The sequence below is a fragment of the Lithobates pipiens genome, unplaced genomic scaffold, assembly GCF_037356315.1.
Source record: "Lithobates pipiens isolate NorthernLeopardFrog02 unplaced genomic scaffold, aLitPip1_a1.2 Scaffold_8, whole genome shotgun sequence".
Taxonomy (NCBI): Eukaryota; Metazoa; Chordata; class Amphibia; order Anura; family Ranidae; genus Lithobates; species Lithobates pipiens.
In genome coordinates this window covers 288,500,163-288,521,424 of record NW_027507903.1, presented here as the reverse complement: position 1 = coordinate 288,521,424, position 21,262 = coordinate 288,500,163, and the positions used below count along the sequence as shown (strand labels likewise).

General features: G+C 43.3%; 1 protein-coding gene across 7 annotated transcripts in view; it reads left to right on the top strand.

The window, feature by feature from the left end:
- BRD8 (bromodomain containing 8) overlaps positions 1–16,335 on the top strand; it is a 58,982-nt gene extending 42,647 nt beyond the window's left edge. For 5 of the 7 annotated variants that reach the window (XM_077472362.1, XM_077472360.1, XM_077472359.1 and 2 more), the window contains 2 exons: positions 12,907–12,951; positions 13,471–16,335. In XM_077472362.1, coding sequence (XP_077328488.1) covers positions 12,907–12,951; positions 13,471–13,530 — 105 coding nt within the window. In that variant the 3' untranslated portion in view covers positions 13,531–16,335. The remainder of the gene's footprint in view (positions 1–12,906; positions 12,952–13,470) is intronic. The other 2 variants (XM_077472365.1, XM_077472364.1) reach the window with 1 other exon arrangement.
- The last annotated feature ends 4,927 nt before the right edge of the window (positions 16,336–21,262 follow it).

The window sequence follows — 21,262 nt, the reverse complement described above, 5'->3', positions numbered from 1 at the left end:
TTTTTTTTTTTTTTTTTTTTTCTTCCTCAGTTTAGGCCAATATGTATTCTATATATTTTTGGTTTAAAAAAAATCGCAATAAGCGTATATTGATTGGTATATTGATTGGTTTGCGCAAAAATTATCGCGTCCACAAAATGGGGGATAGATTTATAGCATTTTTATTTTATTTTTTTATTAGTAATTGTGGCGATCTGAGATTTGACATGACTGCGACATTGCGGCGGACAGATCGGACACTTGACACTATTTTCGGACCAGTGGCATTTATACAGATATCAGTGCTATAATGGGTTAAACAATAGGGGGCGATCAAGTGGTTGTGTTCCCTCAGTGTGTTCTAACTGTAGGGGGATGGGCTCACTAGAACATGATACAGATCACTGGGAGCAGTACATCCATGTCATGTTGCTAGGCAGAACAGGGAAATGCCTTGTTTACATAGGCATTTCCCCTTTCTGCCTCTCCGTGCCACGATTGCAGGCCACAGGCGGACATAGAGTCCGCTGGACCCGCGTGCATGCGCCCGCTTGCTGCTAATGATGCAGTGACGTACGGATACGTCATTGTGCGCACCCTGTGCCACTTTGCACAAAGTATATCGGCATATGGGCGGCACAGTGGTGTAGTGGTTAGCACTCTCACCTAGCAGTAAGAAGGTCGCTGGTTCAAATCCCAACCATGACACTACCTGCTTGGAATTTGCATGTTCTCCCTGTGCCTGCGTGGGTTTCCTCCGGGTACTCTGATTTCCTCCCACACCCCAAAGACATGCAGGTAGGTCAATTGGCTCCTGTCCAAAATTGACCCTAGTATATGAATGGGGACCTTGGATTGTGGGCTCCTTGAGGGTAGGGACCGATGTGAGCATGCAATTTACAGGGATAGGGACAATTGTAGACACTCACTCAGGTTTTCTGTGCTGAACTCCACTGGAGCAATCCTTGCTGGGGCTAGCCATGCTGACTGGATTCATTTAAGGTGTCTCTTCTGGCCAAATTGAATGGCACCCGGGCCTCGTATCCGAAGAAACAAGGTTTTGCCTGTGAATGCTTCCCTTTTTAGAGAGCTGGACCCCGGGATCCAGTACTTTTTTGGTAGTAAGGCTGTAAAGTTTTATTGGTGGGGTGCTGTTGCACTTCCCGGATTGTGAGTTTCCTGAGGATCCCCAGCTCCTGAAGGTTTAACGGAACCCACCATGAAGGGTGAAGATTGGATCTGTTGGTTTACCACAGAAAACTCTGCGGTGGGAAAGTTAAGTGGGAGTTTTCTAAGAGATTTTTTGAATTTCTTATGAAAGTCTCCTTTAAAAGATCAGTCAATGTTGTCATGTCTATGTGTCACCACTGGGGGCTGTATTGAGCACTCACCACCTCACACTGAGAAGCATGCTGTGTCAGAGAGCTGTGAGGCTTCTTCCTCCAGCCAGACAGCAGGACCTCCGGTAAGCTAAGGGGGGGGCTTCTCCTCGCTTATCACCTCCTGTACTGAAAGTCTTCCCCTCTTGAGTGAAGCAGCGCTCAAAAGGTTTCTTGGGGGGGGGGGGGCAGAAAAACTGGCATGATCAGCGCTACGCTCGGCGGCTTGTAGCCTCCGCGCCATGCTGTTGTCTTCCTGAAGGTCCGAGAGGACCTGTAGTCCGCCGCTCGCGCAGGAAAAGCCTTCTTTTTAAAAAGGAGGGGGGAAGAGCCATAGGCAACGTGGGGGCGGAGCTTAGCGGCCTTGACGTTCTCCAACGCCCAAATACAAGGAGGCAAACATTTTAAAAGCACATTTGTGTGTTGCTGCAGGCTGTGGAGGGACACGAGCAAAGAGGTGGCATTAACAGGTTTGGTGACACTGGCATTTCCTTTGGCACATTTTTACGGCTGCATCAGGCTGGGCATTAATAGCAGCAATTGTGCTGGACTATAGCCCAAGCAGTGTATGCATTCCTTCTGGTAGTGTATCAGGCTATGAGCAGAAGAGGGACAAGGAACATTTCAAAGGGTTCTAGAGGGTCTGTTTCACAACAAACTAGAGCCATATCTAAAAAGATGGCATCCTCCTCTGAGAGTGATGTGGCCGGTCAGAGTGAGCCGTCAGGGGGGGACTGGTGTTGCAGCAGCTCTAGACACTACAGCCCATATATATATATATATATATATATATATATATATATATATATATATATATATATATATATATATATATATACAGGTCCTTCTCAAAAAATTAGCATATTGTGATAAAGTTCATTATTTTCTGTAATGTACTGATAAACATTAGACTTTCATATATTTTAGATTCATTACACACAACTGAAGTAGTTCAAGCCGTTTCTTGTTTTAATATTGATGATTTTGGCATACAGCTCCTGAAAACCCAAAAATCCTATCTCAAAATATTAGCATATTTCATCCGACCAATAAAAGAAAAGTGTTTTTAATACAAAAAAAGTCAACCTTCAAATAATTATGTTCAGTTATGCACTCAATTCTTGGTCGGGAATCCTTTTGCAGAAATGACTGCTTCAATGCGGCATGGCATGGAGGCAACCAGCCTGTGGCACTGCTGAGGTGTTATGGAGGCCCAGGATGCTTCGATAGCAGTCTTAAGCTCATCCAGAGTGTTGGGTCTTGCGTCTCTCAACGTTCTCTTCCCAATATCCCACAGATTCTCTATGGGGTTCAGGTCAGGAGAGTTGGCAGGCCAATTGAGCACAGTAATACCATGGTCAGTAAACCATTTACCAGTGGTTTTGGCAGGTGCCAGGTCGTGCTGAAAAATGAAATCTTCATCTCCATAAAGCTTTTCAGCAGATGGAAGCATGAAGTGCTTCAAAATCTCCTGATAGCTAGCTGCATTGACCCTGCCCTTGATAAAACACAGAGGACCAACACCAGCAGCTGACATGGCACCCCAGACCATCACTGACTGTGGGTACTTGACACTAGACCTCAGGCATTTTGGCATTTCCCTCTCCCCAGTCTTCCTCCAGACTCTGGCACCTTGATTTCCGAATGACATGCAAAATTTGCTTTCATCCGAAAAAAGTACTTTGGACCACTGAGCAACAGTCCAGTGCTGCTTATCTGTAGCCCAGGTCAGGCGCTTCTGCCGCTGTTTCTGGTTCAAAAGTGGCTTGACCTGGGGAATGCGGCACCTGTAGCCCATTTCCTGCACACGCCTGTTCACGGTGGCTCTGGATGTTTCTACTCCAGACTCAGTCCACTGCTTCCGCAGGTCCTCCAAGGTCTGGAATCGGTCCTTCTCCACAATCTTCTTCAGGGTCCGGTCACCTCTTCTCGTTGTGCAGCATTTTCTGCCACACTTTTTCCTTCCCACAGACTTCCCACTGAGGTGCCTTGATACAGCACTCTGGGAACAGCCTATTCGTTCAGAAATTTCTTTCTATGTCTTACCCTCTTGCTTGAGGGTGTCAATGATGGCCTTCTGGACAGCAGTCAGGTCGGCAGTCTAACCCATGATTGCAGTTTTGAGTAATGAACCAGGCTGGGAGTTTTTAAAAGCCTCAGGAATCTTTTGCAGGTGTTTAGAGTTAATTAGTTGATTCAGATGATTAGGTTAATAGCTTGTTTAGAGAACCTTTTCATGATATGCTAATTTTTTGAGATAGGAATTTTGGGTTTTCAGGAGCTGTATGCCAAAATCACAATATTAAAACAAGAAAAGGCTTGAACTACTTCAGTTGTGTGTAATGAATCTAAAATATATGAAAGTCTAATGTTTATCAGTACATTACAGAAAATAATGAACTTTATCACAATATGCTAATTTTTTGAGAAGGACCTGTATATATATATATATATCATATAATCTCTCACTCAGGTTTTTTTTCTTCTACCATTTTAAGTTGGGAACAGAAGATTGATGCTTTATTCGCCTTCCGGAGTGGGCCTAAGCATAGCAGATCCCCGTCCATTGCTCACGACCCTCATACTGAGGAACAAGGGGCGAGAGAATATGAAGCTCTCTCAAAAAATCAAGAAGAGGTTGATGACTCCTCTTCCGAAGATCCTAATATGGAGGGATCAACCTCGCAGGAGAGACTGTTGGTACACTCCCTCACTATGTTGGCCCACTCGACTTTTTTACTGCCTGTAACGCAGTCAATCGATGAGCCCACTTCTGGTTTGGGATCACTAAAGCCTCCCCAAAATTTCCTATTCATTCATGCCTAAAAAAGCTTATGTATTCTGAGTGGGAGCACCCAGATAAACAGTTTTTTCCTCCAAAAATGTTTTCTATACTTTATCCTATGGAGGAGGAATTCTATAAGAAATGGGGGGGGGGGGGGGGTTACAGCAATTGATGCTGCTATATCCTCTGTAAACAAAAACCTGACTTGTCCTGTAGACAATGTGCAAATGTTGAAGGATCCAACAGATAAAAAGTTGGAATTTCTTTTTAAGAACATTGCTCTTGTAGGTTCAGTTGTTCAGCCGGTACTAGTGGCGATTGGAGTATCTCAATCTAGAAAGGACCAGTTTGTAGAGATACTCACAATTATTCCTGATCAGCAGACCCAGCAGATGGCTGGCATATCAAAATCACTATGTCTCAGTCGATGCTATGAAAGATTCTATTATTCAAGCCTCACGGCTTATGCTAGGGCTGGTACATATGCGCCGAGTCCTATGGTTGAAAAATTGGTCAGCTGAAACGCCATGTAAAAAGCTATTGGCCAGTTTCCCATTTCATGGTGAACGGTTGTCTGGAGATGATCTGGATAAGTATATCCAAAGAATTTCTAATGGGAAAAGTTCTCTTTTACTAGTAAAGAAGAAGTTTTTAAACCTTTTTCATCAAACGTGCATCTTCTCCAGTGCCAGGAGCATCTGCCTCCAGGCAGTCTTAATGGCCTTCACCGTCTGGTTCAAGAGGAAGACTTGGGGCAGGAAGCCCGCGAAAGCAAAGTACTAAAGCCTCTTTATGAAGGGTGGGTGGAAGGCTTCTACACTTCAAAGATCTGGCAGGAACCTTTTCAGGACAGATGGGTGGCTTCCTCAATTTCTCTAGGTTAGAAACTAGAATTCAGAGAATTCCATCTCTTCATTTTTTGAGATCAAATGTTCCCAGAAATCCAGGGAAAAGGAAGTCTCTCGCTTTCTAGCTCTGGATCATCTCTTGTCTCAGAAAGTGATATCAGAGGTTCCCACAGAAGAGCAGGGATCAGTGATTTATTCAAACCTCTTTACAGTACCAAAACCAAACTGGAAGGTAAAACCCATTTTAGATCTCGGGGATATAAACCAGCGCTTGAATATCTGTTCTTTTCGCATGGAGTAAATCCGACCGGTTGTCTCCATTCTACAAGAAGGAGAATTTTTGGCATCGATAGGCATCGTGCCAATTTTCCCTGCTCATCAGAAATTTCTGCGCTTCGAGGTAGAAAATCTGCATTTTCATTTTGTGACTCTGCCTTTCGGTCTAGCCACTGCACCTCGAGTACTCACAAAGATCCTGGCCCCTCCTTTAGCCAGGTTAAGGGCTTAGGGTATAACAATTCTAGCCTACTTAGATGATCTGCTCTTAGTAGATCAGTCCGTTACCTGTCTAAACCAAAGTTTAGCCTCAGCCGTGAGTTACCTAGGATACCTAGGCTGGATTCTCAACCTAGAAAAATCCTCCTTAAAACCATCAAGGAGATTGTAGTACTTGGGGCTGATCATAGATACAGTTCAAAAGAAGGTATTCTTACCCCAGGGAAGGCTCAGTTCCATAAAAGAACTGATTCGGCTTATCAAAACAAAGAAAAATACTTCCATTCGGCTTTTCATGAAGTTGTTAGGAAAAATGATGGCCTACTTCGAGGCCGTTCCTTATGCACATTTCATTCAAGACTGCTGCAAAACAGTATTCTGTCGACTTGGAACAAGAAGGTCCAAGCTTTGGACTTTCCAATACGCTTATCTCCCGAGGTGCGTCAGAGCCTCAATTGGAGGCTGATATCCAACAACCTTCAGCAGGGAAAATCCTTTCTACCAGTATCCTGGAAAGTGGCAACAATGGATGCCAGCCTTCTAGGCTGGGGAGCAGTCCGGGAAGAAGCATCTGTCCAGGGGAAGTGGTCCAAGTCAGAAAGGACTTTGCCCATTTATATTCTAGAAATTCGGGCAGTACGTATGGCCCTAGAGGCCTGGACACTCGGACTACAGAATTTAATCCTGACAGGACAATCTGACAATGCCACGGCTGTGGCCTACATCAATCACCAAGGGGGCAAGAGAAGTCGTGCAGCCCAAAAAGTTGAATCATGTTCCATCTTGGGCAGAAAGCAACATTCCTTGCCTATCTGCGATTTTCATTCAAGGGATAGAAGACTGGCAGACGGACTACTTGAGCCGCCAACAAATGTTTCCGGGAGAATGGTCCCTTCACCCCAACATCTTTCTGTCAATGTCAAAGATGGGGTGTTCCGGACGTGGATCTGTTTGCGTCCAGATTCAACAACTAGGTCGACAACTTTGTGTCAAGGACGAGGGAATTCCGCTGGCATGCGGAACAGACACCTTGGTCTTTCCATGGGATCAGTTTTCACTAATCTATGCGTTTCCTCCGATTCTGCTACTTCCGTTCCTTCTTCGTAGGATCAAGCAGGAAGTGGCCCATGAGATCTTGGTTTGCCAAGATCATAAAGATGGCGGTAGGGGACCCTGCCACTGTGGCCAGACCTTCTCGCGCAAGGTCCGGTATTCCATCCTACCTTACAAACACTAAATTTTAACGGTTTATCTATTGAAACCCACATTCTAAAGGACCGTGGGCTGTCGCCTTCAGTAGTGTCTAATTTGGTTAATGCTAGGAAGCCGGCCTCCAGAATCATATACTATAGAGTTTGGAAGGCATGTGTCTCCTGGTGTGTAATCCAGGGGTTGGCACCCCAGAAAATGTCATAGGTAGGATCCTTGAATTCCTACAGATGGAATTGGAAATGAAGCTGGCCTTGAATACTATCAAGGGCCAGGTCTCGGCCTTATCAGTATTGTTTCAATGTCCTCTTGCTTCTCAGTCTCTGGTTCGTAACTTTATTCAGGGGGTAACGTGGATTAATCCTCCAGTCAGGACACCCCTGAACCCTTGGGTTTTGAATTTAGTCCTGTCGGCTTTACAAAAACAGCCTTTGGAGTTTGAGAGGTCCTGCAAAAAAGAATGGAATATATTGCCAAAAAATAGGTTTGCCAAGCTTGTAGCATCATACTCAAAAAGACTTGAGGCTGTCATTTGTGCCAAAGGTTCTTCAACAATGTATTGAACAAAGGCTGTGAATACTTATATACATGTGAATTTTGTCATCTTTTATTTTTAATTTGAAAAGATTTCAAACAAACTTCTTTCACGTTGTCATTATGGGGTGGTATTTATAGAATTTTGAGGAAAATAATGAATTGAATCCATTTTGGAATAGGGCTGTAAACATAAAATGTGGAAAAAATTAAGCGCTGTGAATTCTTTCTGGATGCACTGTATGTCACATTAAAGGTGAAAAAAGTTCTGACATTTCTGTGTGTTTTTTTTTTTTTTTTTTTTTTTTTTTTTTTTTTTTTTTTTTTTTACTTGACAGAAACCTGACATTTTAACAGGGGTGTGTAGATTCTTTTTTTTCTATACACTGTATGTCTGGGCTATGGGGGTAGAGTGGTAAGAGGGAAGCCTTTCTTATGAAGAAAAACTCCCAAGCCTTGTTAATTTTTGCAAAAACGCATCTGAAGTCTCCCAAAAACATGTGGGGAAAATGTGTTTTATCTTTTGTAATTATGACCAAAAAAGTATGTTTGGCACAAAAACAACACTGCACATCACTAAAAGAACACCACACCCACAGTGAAGCTTGGTGGTGGCAGAATCATGCTTTTGGGGTTTTTCTTCAGCTGGAACAGGGGTCTAAGTCAAGGTAGAGGGAATTATGGAACAGTTCCAAATACCAGTTAATATTGGCACAAAACCTTCAGGCTTCTGCTAGAAAGCTGAACATGAAGAGGAACTTCATCTTTCAGCATTACAACGACCCAAAGCATACATCCAAATCCACAAAGGAATGGCTTCACCAGAAGAAGATTAAGCCCAGGTTCACACCAGTGCAGTGTGAATTCCAGCTACATTTTCTCTGAGTGAGAAGGAAAGATTTCTTGTTCAGAACGCAATGCATCTGTGAATCAGATGCGTTCACAAAGAGAATAATGTGCTTGTAATTCAGACATATGTGAACAAGATACATTCATTTGAATGCATTTTAAAATGTCCTGCGAATTGGATGCGGTGTAAGCATCTAATTCGCATAGGTGTGAACAGGGGCACAAGTTTTGGAATGGCCCAGCCAGAGCCCAGACCTGAATCCAATTGAAAATCTGTGGGGTGATCTGAAGAAGGCTGTGCACAGGAGATGCCCTCGCAATCTGAACAATGGGCAAATGTTGCCAATTCAAGATGTACCATGCTTATAGACTCGTACCCAAATACACTGAGTGTTTAGGGGTGTGCACGCTTATGCAACCATATTTTATTTAATTTTTTTTTATTTTTGCTTCCTTACACCTAAAAGATTTTAGTTTGATGTTCAGCTGAGTTGTACAGTTTATAGGTCACATTAAAGGGGGAAAAAAGTTCTGAAATTTCTTATCTTGGTCTCATTTTTTTTACATCACAGAAGCTGGACATTTTTAACAGTGGTGTGTAGACTTTTTTTTTTTTTTCTTTATATCTAATGTAGATCAAGGTTTGCTCAGCGTTGGGGGTCAAGGCCAGGGTCAATATATTTTGGGTAGGGTTTTTTAAATTATTTTTTAAATTGGTGTCAGTTTGTTTTAGGTAGGATTAAAAAGTAAAATGGCCACTATTGTTCCTGGGCACATGCACATATGTAATATCTCTGTGATCTTCAGAGGAGGGGAATTTATTTTGGGTTGTTTGGTGGTAAGTCCTGGTAATTTAGCAATACAGCTAAGTTTAAAAAAAATATTTGTTTAGTTTTTTTTTGTGTTTTTACTGTTTTGGGACAGTTTTTGATAATAAAAAAGAAAAGACAATCAGGAGATATCCATTAGCGTTTGAATATTGTATGTTACTCCCGCGCTACCACTTAATTAAAAATTATTTCTCTTAAATTCACCGACCGACACAGCTCCTTTTAGCCATTGGGTTGTTACGCCACCTTTAGGAGAATACTAGGCATTACATGTTATTCAAAACTCAGAACTTTCCAGTTCCGCCCAAGGGGTGGTCCCTTAGGTAAGAACCCCACAGCCTGCCATGCAGTCATCGGTTTTATTTTGCCTAGTGAAGGAGAAAGAACCTAGGAATCCTGACAGGCCCATCGGTCCATCTTTTTTTCTGCAGAAGCTTGGCTTTTTGCGCAAGATGATAGATCCTGTGATCTGCTATCAACAGCCGGCTGGGTGACAGGCTGGATACCCTTATCCTTGTAGTCTCCCCAGCCTGGCAATCGAGTGTGTGCAGGTAGCAGCTCCGCACTAGGCCGGCCACAACGAAACCTCAGCTCCAGAGGTGGTCGTGACTTTTATGCTCCGGGGGGCACATATGACCGGGCTACTGATGTCTGTGTCACAATGTGCCGAGGCCAGCAGCCAGCCTGTACTGATCAGAGAGTGGATCTGTGAAGGAATGTCTCCCAGCTCTTCAGGACTGGTAAGTACAGCTCTCCCTGCCTCGGTGGGGCTGAGCAGCTGGGCATTCCCTGGGACGTTGATTCGGGGGTCCCTCACCTCCCTCTCTTCTTTCCCTGTCCCTATCGCCCCCCCGCGCCCCCCGTGGGGGATGCTGCATGTGGCTGCTGAGCGGTGTGTGTGTCTGTATAGGGGCTCTCCCGGGGGGGCTCTCACCTGTGGGGGGGGGGGGGGCTGCACTGGCTGGCTGTGGCCTGAGTCCTGTTTCTCATGTCCCTGGAGGTGCCTGTGAGGCTGTGCCTGTGTCCCTTGCAGCGCTGATCACCGCCATTTGTTCAGCTCTGTCCCTCATGGTTTCAGCATCAGTGGCCATCTTAGGTGTGGGCAACGGAAAGCATGCTCTCCTGGGCTTTAGTGGCCATTTTCCCTGTGATTTGTCCTTATACTGGACGCCGGTGGCCATTTTTTAGAAGCCTGAACACGTTTTTCAGCTTTCTCTAGTGACAGCATGTGTCCCTGTGCTCTGGCGGCCATTTTCCCACTGTTTTATAACCTTATACTGGACACGGGGCGGCCATATCCTTGGAGCCTGAGTACATTGCAGCGCGGTTTCAGCGCCTTTAGCAACAGCTTCCGGTAACGGCCCACTCCACAAGGGCAATCGGAACGGCTTGGGCCTTCTGACACCAAGCGTCTGTCGCTCAAGTGTGTAAAGCTGCGACCTGGTCGTCTGTCCACACGTTTACCAAGTTCTACAAGGTAGACAACGGTGCATCGGCTGATGCCTGTTTTGGCCGCAAAGTTTTGCAGGCAGCTGTATAGTTGCAATTGTGGTGCAATAATTCCCTTTTTTTCCTGTTGTGTGTTTTTTTTTTTTTTGGGTAAAAATGCAGTACCTTTTATGTTAATGCACTGTTGTATTAATTTCCGCAGTTTTTGGCGCGGTTGTGGGTAGTCCCTCCTGTTGAGGGTACCCTGGTTTTGTGGTGTTTTTTTTTTTTTTTTTTTTTTTTTTTTTTTTTTTTTTCCCACGCACTGTTTTTGTGGGTAAAGTTACACTAGTTCCCACTTGCCATGGTGGATGAAGTTTAATGTTGTTTTCTCACCCCTCATTTGGCACTGCTTGGGGATGTCCCAATGGCTAAGAGAGGTGCTGTGTCGGTCGGTGAATATAAGAGAAAATAGGATTTTTTGTACTCACCGTAAAATACTTTTCTCTGTAATTCACCGACCGATACAGCACACGCCCCTCCTGTTTTTTTTCTTTACGTTATACTGCTTGTTGACGTACTGATGACTGCATGGCAGGCTGTGGGGTTGTTACCTAAGGGACCGCCCCTTGGGCAGAACTGGAAAGTTCTGTGTTTTACATAACATGTAATGCCTAGTATTCTCCTAAAGGGATGGCTTAACCACCCAATGGTTAAGAGAGGAGCTGTGTCGGTCGGTGAATTACAGAGAAAAGGATTTTATGGTGAGTACAAAAAATCCTATTTTCTTTCATCAAAATTTTTTTAATTATCTTGGATCGCTGTCTGTGATCTATCCCTTCACCATAGTGAGAAATCCTTGTAATTTGACGTAATCCCTTTCTGCCCATGCCACCTCCATGCTCTGTGGCCTCTCACCTTAGATATGATTTAAATCTGCATATGTTATCTCCCAGGGATGGAGGTATACCATGGAATCGCCTCTAGGGGTCCTCTGTTGTACGATTCCAGTGCTCTAAGTATTATTAGGAAATACTAGGTCTCTAATGATCCTAGAGCTGTCCTCCTTCCATATACTCCCAAATATGTGTGGATGAAGAAAAGACTCTCGTAGTGTATTACCATTATGTAAACAATTAGTCCGGCTGAAAACTCGCTTTTAAAAGCCGATTTGTCTGCGAAAATCCACAAGCGCCGAACTTGTTCGCGTGCAGCGGCACTTTCGGTATGCCTCCACTCACGCCCTATGTGTTACGTCATGGTCATGTGACTTCATCCGTCACCAAGGGGTTAAAGTGAACATAAGATCAAGTTTAGGTCCACTTCAGAATAAGATGAATGCATCAGGGAAATTATATGATGAAGCTGTCAATGCTTTGGCATGTCCGTTCAAAGGGTCCAGTTTAATTGATATTGGTCATATTGCATGATCTAGATTCTTCCATAAATATATTTGGACGTAATGTTGGCACTTGTGTTTTATTTTTTTTATTTTTTTCAAGTATTGCTGTTTTCGCTTTCAAGTTCCAAAACTGGAGATACCTAAGGGTGCCTGCTTGTATGATCAAATAATTGTTAAAGGGATTGTAAAGTAAATATTTTTTTAAATAACAAACATGTTATACTTACCTCCACTGTGCAGTTAGTTTTGCACAGAGTGGCCCCGAACCTGTTCTTCTGGGGTTCCTCAGCGGCTGTCTCTGCTTCTTCCCACAAGTACTTCTCACGTTCATGTGAGCTCCCTCGCATGGTGAGAAGCACCTGTGGGCACGCTCCCCTGATACAGCCGGCGGCTATAGCCACTCACTGTATCACACAGCCCCACCCCCCAGCACGCCGCGTCATTGGATGTGTTTGACACCAGCGCGAGCCAATGGCTGCGCTGCCTTCAATCCATCCACTCCAGCCAATCTGCAGCCAGGCTGAGCGGTGAAGAGAACGTCGGGGCGAGCGCGGGACTTGAGGGGTGAGGTAAGTAAAATGGAGGGGCTGGGGGCGCCGGCACTGTCGGATGTTTTTTCACCTTGATGCATAGAATGCATTAAGGTGAAAAAATATTTACCTTTACAACTCCTTTAAGGCTCCATGGGAACCTCAAATCTGTAGACTTCCAAAATCAAAATGATGACTTTTGGTTCCTGAAGTCATGCTTGGCCTAGACCCTGCTTGATCAATGTACAAAGTGTGGTTTTAGGAACTGAAATTACTATTTGCTTAAATTATCCCAACATCAAAGGAGACAGATGCTCTCGCACTCGGAATATCATTGTACCCAACCTTACAAAGTACATTTTAAGTGTTTTCTTCAGGTTTTGTTACAAAGAAGAAAAATATATGCATCATATTGGAATGAAATTGTTGTTTTGCTAGTGGCATTGTATTTTTATGTGAGCAGCAAGAGAAGCCAGTGCTGGCTAAAAGCCTTCTTAAGCCTTGAGTTTTGCTTTTCCTTCTAAGCTTTACGTTAAAGTCCTGGCTCCTCTTCTGCTTTTGTGTTGTCAGCTTGTCCGTGTTTTGTGTTGGAGATGCTCCGTGGAATCTGACCTGTTTTTCTGTTTGTCCTTTAACAGGACAGTGTCCCCATGGGCTCTCCTGCCTTCCTTCTCTCTCTCTTTGTAAGTATTAAATAGCTGCAATGTGATGGATGGAATGAATGTACCAAGATTTGGTAGCCTTCAGTTAGAGCTGTTTGACTTTCTTCACTATGCTTTGCTTCTGTCGAGCAGTGCTTTCCTAGTGCCTCTTTCTGTACTTCAAGCTGTTGTTTTGTTTTATTTGTAACAAGCTTACATGCATGCAGAATTTTCTTCAGTCTATTAATCTCAAGGTAGCAGAGTCAGTTAACTTCCTGTGCAGTGCATGATAAAGAAGATCTACTCATTAAACAGTGTAGCAGTTCAGTTAAATCAACATTTTCAGAACAGTGAAATGTGAATACAGACAGGGTTAATACAGCAGCACTAAGATGAGAAGGCAAACGTTCCAGCTTAGAATTATCTCAGGTATGTGAGACATTTTTTGTGAGTCACAGCAAAGCCTTTCACAGTGAAGTGGCTACATATCTTTATTCCCTTGAATGGATGCTTGCATTGCTTTTCACAGCACTGTTTCTTTTTGCTTTCCCCACTGAACAGGATGGTGGTACTAGAGGTCGTCGCTGTGCAATTGAAGCAGATATGAAAATGAAGAAATGAAGTGACCACGGCCTATACATCATATGGAATATCATGTAGTAGTTGTAACCAATGAAGACTGTATCATGTGATGTCTATTTAAGCAAGTTAGTTTGTAAAACCCCAGTATCTGGGTCTTATAGTGAGCACAGTCATATGTTTTTGTGTCCTCCCATGAAGTGGCACTATACAGGCAGTATTGATTATAACCTGTAGATATGTACAGATGCCAACAGCGTTTTCTTATGGTTATGTAAGTGGAAGTTATGCAGGTTCCACTTGAAAATGGGATTACAGTTCACATCATTTATTTGACGCATTAAAAAGTAGAATAGGATATCTACTAAACTCTCCTTGTTCTGTATAGATTTTGTATATTTGAATGGAGGATGACTGAATCAGAATTGTGAAATAGATTCTACATTCCATAAGTAGTTCTCTGCTCACAGATTACGATAACCATTGATGGCTTGTTGTCTTTACTATTTATTCCTCTTTACATATTCAGCATTCATGGTATTTATTTTGCTATTTTCTGTACAACATAAAGCCACCAAATCGCCTGTCTTTGGAAGTTAATGAGGAAAAAAGTATTTGATTCCCTACTGATTTTGTACATTTGCATACTGACAAAGAAATTATCAGTCTAATTTTATTGGTAGGTTTATTTTAACAGTGAGAGACAGAATAACAAAAAAATAAATCCAGAAAAACGCATTTCAAAAATGTATAAATTGATCTGTATTTTAATGAGTGAAATAAGTATTTGACCCCTTCGCAAAACATGACTCAGTACCTGGAGGCAAAACTCTTGTTGGCAATCAGAGGTCAGACGTTTCTTGTAGTTGGCCACCAGGTTTGCACACATCTCAGGAGGGATTTTAACTCCTCTTTGCAGATCCTCTTCACGTCATTAAGGTTTTGAGGCTGACGTATGGTAACTCGAACCTTCAACTCCCTCCACATATTTTCTATGGGATTAAGGTCTGGAGACTGACTGGGCTACTCTGACCTTTAATGTGCTTTTTTGCTTTGGTCGTGTGTTTTTTTTGTCAATGTCATGCTGGAATACCCATCCACGACCCATTTTCAGTTCCCTGGCTGAGGGAAGGAGGTTCTCACTCAAGATTTGATGGTACATTGCCCTGTCCATCGTCCCTTTCACACAGTGAAATTGTCCTGTCCCCTTAGAAAAAAAAAACCCCAAATCATAATGTTTCCACCTCCATGTTTGACGGTGGGGATGGTGTTCTTGGGGCCATAGGCAACATTCCTCCTCCTCCAAACACGGCGAGTTGAGTTGATGCCGAAGAGTTCGATTTTGGTCTTATCTGACCACAACACTTTCACCCATTCTCTTCTAAATTATTTAGATGTTCATTAACAAGCTTAAGACGTGTCTGTACATGTGCTTTCTTGAACAGGGGGACCCTGGGGGCGCTGCAGGGTTTCACTCCTTCGTGTCGTAATATGTTACCAATTGTTTTCTTGGTGACTATAGTCCCAGCTGCCTTGAGATCATTGACCAGATATCCTGTGTAGTTCTGGGCTGATTCCTCACCATTCTCATGATCATTGAAACTCCACGAGGTGAGATGTTGCTTGGAGCCCCAGATCGGGGAAGATTAACAGTTAATTTTTGTTTCTTCCATTTTGCGATTAATCGCACCAACTATTGTCACCCTCTCGCCAAGCTGCTTGGCGATGGTCTTGTAGCCCATTCCTGCCTTGTGTAGGTCTACAGTCTTGTCCCTGACATCTTTGGACAGCTCTTTGGTCTTGGCCATGGTGGAGAGATTGGAATCAGATTGCTTCTGTGGTCAGGTGTCTTTTATTTTTATATAATATAATATAATATAATATATATAATATAATGTAACCAGCTGAGATTAGAAGCACTCCCTTTTTAAGAGCGTGCTCCTAATCTCAGCTAGTTACCTGTATAGAAGACACCTGTTGACAGAAGCAATCAATCAGATTCCAATCTCTTCACCGTGGCCAAGACCAAGGAACCAGAAATCTTGCCGATTTTTAATAGGGGATTAAAATACTTATTCCACTCATTTAAAATGTATATCAATTTATAACTTTTTTGAAATGCCCCTTTCAGGATATTTGTGGTGGTGTTCTGTCTCTCACTGTTAAAATCAACCTACCATTAAAATTATAGACTGATCGCTTCTTTGTCAGTGTGCAAATGTACAAAATCTGCAGTGTGGCAAATACTTTGTTCCATCACTGTACACACACACTATTGTATTTTACTCCCTGAAGATGAAATGGGCTTAAGCTTGAAGGGTCAGTCCACCCAAAACTAATAACCAAGTTTTTGTTGGCTAATGCTGAATTAAATCGAACGGTTTCCTAAACTTCTTATGACTGTGGTAATGAAGTCCCCCTTTTTGGGTTTCTGGATTCGCATGCTTGCTGTGTCCTACTTTTCTTGTTTGGTTTTCAGTTTGTTATGGAGAATACAAGTGGGAGTGGAACATCACAGAATAGGTGGAAAGAGTCTGGAAATATGGTAGAGATACCCACAACTGGAGTCTCTGAGAGAGATTTAGGAAGCTATCGGCTTACTCGGCTAACCAGACTTCACCTATAACTGAAATCATTTTCAGGTGGACTGACCATTTAGGTTGGGTTTTGATTTCAACATCCTTAAAAATAAAAAATAAAAAAAATAACACATTGAATAGCTGTAAGTATTTTCAGGAATTCTGTAAACCGTTCTGTAATATAGTACATTTTTTTTATATTTAATGTATATGTTGATTAAATTGAAAATAAAAAGCACCATGTTGGCTATATGCCATAGAAAATCTATCTTAGTGGGAACTGTGCTTGTTTTTTCTACTATACATGCAGATTAAATAAGTCCACTTTGGTTACACCGTTCTGCAAGTATATTTTTATTAGTTCTTTATTGCTACGTTGATTGCAATAAATGCACTGCAGACATGTTTGTTGATTGTTGACGTGAACCTGCACCCAGACTATGCACACTTAAAGCAGAACTAAACCCTCCTATCTGTTACAGCCAAGGAAGCTACAATTTTAGCCTCCGTTTTTTCTGCAGTTGCCATAGTAATGCACATTGGATTCGTTATAACACCAGCCATTTCATGGCTTGACAGTTTGGTTGAAAGCACAAGCATCTGTGACCGTTTTCAATCATGGCATGCCTTGAATGTTACTGTTTTAGGAAATTGATGGGTTTAGTTCTGCTTTAAGCATTTACATATTCAGAACAAGCTGTTGCTTTTTTATATATTATATATATTTTTTATAATTACCTGCTTTGTGCAGTGGTTTTCCACAGAGTAGCCCAGTCCTCCTCTTCTCAGTTCCCCTGCTGGCTCTCCTGGCCCTCCCTCCTGCCGGACGCCCCCACAGTAAACGGCTTGCCATGAGGAGAAGCTGAGCCGCAGCTCAGCTCCATGTGTCAGTTCAGACACTGAGCCACTGCCCCGCCCCGCCCCCTCTCTCTCCTCATTGGCTCGCTGACTTTGACAGCAGCGGGAGCCAATGGCACTTCGCTGTTGTCTTAGCCATTTGTGGAGTGAGAGGCAGACGTGTCTCGTGCAACATCACTAAATCGAGATGGGAATGAGAGGGGGCTGCTGCACACAGAAGGCTTGTTATCTGAATTCATAGAATGCATTAGAATAAATAAACCTGCCTTTACAACAACCTGTCTTTAAATGTCCCTCTGCTGGCAAAATACAATCAGGAATGCATGAAGGTAAAGAAAATCGCGTGCCTTTACAAATATTTCCCAACAGAATCAAGGAAATCGCAACTGCTTACTTTTTTTTACCAGAATCTTAATAGCATGCAGACATTTTAATGTAAAGTAAACAGCATGTGTTTTTACAGTGTATTGTGATCTTTTAGAATGAATTGACTAACCATACAAACAGCTAGAGAGATCAGAGATAGACTTTAAAACCCACTATCTTGTTCATTGAGACATTATGGCCATTTATTTTTCTTGCTAGTGTCTACATCTTCCTGTAGGTGTATACACTAGCAAGCAAAATTAATTTGAGCCAGCTCAGTATAACACTTTCTACTCCCAGGATGTCTATTTTGGTTAGTATACAGGAGGATAGACATCTGCTCAGAAAAGTCTAACTTTTTTGCTAGCTATTTTTTCTTCTACCAAGATATGTTTTCTTCAGTGAAGTTTCCTCTGCAAGCTGTTTGAACTGGTCTCTATATGTAGCGCTTCGGTTTGATGTTCCCTCAGCGCTAGGTCTGGAAGCTGTACCCAGGGCTTACTGAACTGGATGATTGGAGGCTAGCCTCAGAATGTGTCCTTTGGCACTGAGCTCTGCATTGTGTTGCTTTCCAGATCTGTGTGTTCTGAATCGGCCACCGAATGGCTTTTCAAGTTAAGAGCCATGGCAAAGCCTCAGTTGGCACCATGCCACTGAAGACCCACCTTGTGAGTCAGCGGTGTGGGCTGAGAATTTAGAGCTTCTTCCCGCTTTCTGTTGGTTTACCACAGAAGTGGTTTTGTGCTGTGGGATCAAGGGCTGATGTCAACTGGGTGCATTGTCAGGCGTGCTTCATGCTCTTTTCTGCTCTTCACCATTAAGGAAGCACCTTCCAGCCACTGATCCTGTCTGTAAGTGGCACGTGAATTTATTCCCGGTTTGTCTCTGCTGCCAGCCTACATTTGAGCTGGTCACCTTGACTGCCTGATACGCAAGTATTCAAGGCCTAGCTTTGTACCCTGAGCTACATTGCCATCTTTTTTTATGCAGTGCAACATGCCATATCCAGGCCACATGGGGAACATTCCTATGTGCCTAAACCTCACGATCCACTAATGGTTCTGGTACAGCCTGCAATTTACCCCCCTAGGGGGTTTGACAATGATAGTCTGAAATGTTGCCCTCTGCTTGAGTCTATGCCATCTGCGGAGCCTTCCTTGGCTTTATTGGTTGTGGCCCCCTCCTTGACCTTAACCATGCAGGATTTCGCTGCTGCCGTGCAGGATTTAGGGGCCAAATAGAAACCTCGATTGGTAATTTTGAAGGCAGCGGTAACAGACATGCAAGGTCTTTCACCCTGCAGAATATACTCTGCCAGCAGCGTTAATGGGCCTGTTAGCATTCAGTCGCTGAGACCCCGTCCAATGCTGACTGTCTTTAATCCATAGCGAACAGAGCTACACCCGAGGAGTCTTTGGCTTTCAGAAATAGAGAAACAGTTTTGGCTCTTATTGATGTGGTTTATTAAAATTCAAGGAATCATCTTGCTGCGTCTATTAGTTCTGTCCAAGTCTAGGCTCTTTTAGAGTCCCCAAGACTGCTGAGACATTTTCAGAGCACCAGCTGTTCGCATTTACCATTTACAAGATATTCACTCTTTGCAAACACCTAGCAGCCCTGTTCAGGTTTGAGGAGGACTTTGTTAAAAGACAGTTTCCCCCCACTATAGATTCAGCAGTAGGAATTGGAGGCTCATTCTAAAACCCTGTTGTTTTTTTTTTTTTTGCACTCCTGTGACCCTTAGGGCCCATAAACACGATCTGACTTTTTGACAACAACGGTCCGACAGACCTGTTTTTATCGGACAATCCAACTGTGTGTATGCTCCATCGGACAATAGTTTTCGGTTTTTCAATGGACAGATGTTCGCTGTGCATGCTCTCAAACTTTCCGGCAACAAATGTCCACTGGAGGCTAATCCCATCTTTTGTACACAAGTCCATAGGACAAACACGCATGCTCAGCACCGATACTAAAGATCAGACAACAATAGCAGAAGTTGCCCAAAGGGTGGCGGTAAAGAGCTGAAAAACCACGTGATTTGGTGAAAGTTGGCTGAAAATGTTCTGCCATGTGTATGCAGAACAAGTTCATGGCCAACACCCTTCAGAACAAAATCCACGGAAGTCTGATGGAAGTCCGATCGTGTGTATGAGGCTTTAGGAGAAGCCCATGCTGGACTCCTCTTTTTAAAGGATACAGCTTTTATTCACACTGATCACACTGACAGCCCCACACAATTGCGTAGAAGGGTTGATTTTACCTGTTTTATTTCCTGCGTGAGCTTCCTATAAGTGAACATGCTGAGAATTCCTTGGTTATAGTGGTGGTCTATGAATCAGTTATGCAAAAAGCATCTATTTTGCATTTAATTTTATTGTGAATGTCTCTTTGGAGCTGCTTTGGGCATCATCCTATAAAAAGTAGAAAAAATAAAGATTTCTAATTTGCCCTAGGCCAGTGATGGCGAACCTTGGCACCCCAGATGTTTTGGAACTACATTTCCTATGATACTCCTGCACTTTGCAGTGTAGTGTAGCATTATGGGAAATGTAGTTCCAAAACATCTGGGGTGCTAAAGTTCCCCATCACTGCCCTACGTAATGAAGCCTAGGCCACCAGCTGGTAAGATAAAAAGAGGCTGCAATACCGCTCCAGGTGGTATAATGGCTGTACTGAAGATCTGGTGCTGGTCCAGTCCATGAACCGAAAGACTGTCAAAGTACAGTATCTCACAAAAGTGAGTATACCCCTCACATTTTTGTAAATATTTTATTATGTCTTTTCATGTGACAACACTGAAGAAATTACACTCTCCTACAATGTAAAATAGTGAGTGTACAGCTTGTATAACTATGTAAATTTGCCACCCCCTCAAAATAACCACACAGCCCTTAATGTCTAAAATGCTGGCAACAAAATTGAGTACACCATTAAGTGAAAATATCCAAATTGGGTCCAAAGTGCCAATATTTTGTTTGGCCACCATTATTTTCCAACACTGCCTTAACCCTCTTGGGCATGGAGTTCACCAGAGCTTCACAGATTGCCACTGGGGTACTCTTCCATGACGACATCATGAAGCTGGTGGATGTTGGAGACCTTGCACTCATCCACTTTCTGTTTGAGGATGCTCCACAGATGCTCAATAGGGTTTACATCAGACAGGCTTGGCCAGTCCATCACCTTTACCCTCAGCTTTTTTAACAAGGCATTGGTTGTCTTGGTGGTGTGTTTTGGGTCGTTATGTTGGAAGGCTGCCCAGTCTCGGAAGGGAAGGGATTAAGCTCTGCTTCAGTATGTCACAGTACATGTTGCCATTCCTGGTTCCCCCAATGAACTGTATTTCCTTAGTGCCGGCAGCACTCATGCATCCCCAGACCATGACACTCCCACCTTCATGCTTGACTGTAGGCAAGACACACTTTTGTTTGTACATCTCACCTGATTGCCGCCACACGCTTGACACCATCTGAACCAAATAAGTTTATCTTGGTCTCATCAAAAGAGGTTTTTGTGCATCATCTTTAGTAGAGGCTTCCTTCTGGGATTACAGCCATGCAGACCAGTTTGATGCTGTGTGTAGTGTATGGTCTGAGCACTGACAGGATGACCCCCCCCCACCCCTTCAACCTCTGCAGCAATGCTGGCAGCACTCATTCGTCTTCCCCAAAGACAGCCTCTGCATATGATGCTGAGCACTTGCACACAATTTCTATGGTGAGGCCTGTTCTGAGTGGAACCTGTCCTGTTAAACCACAGTATGGTCTTAGTCCACCGTGCTGCAGCTCAGTTTCAGGGTCTTGGCAATCTTCTTATAGCCTAGGGCTAGGCCATCTTTATGTAGAGCAACAATTTTTTTTTTTTTCAGATCCTCAGAGAGTTCTTTGTCATGAAGTGCCATGTTGAACTTCCAGTGACCAGTATGAGAGAGTGATAACACCAAATTTAACACACCTGCTCCCCATTCA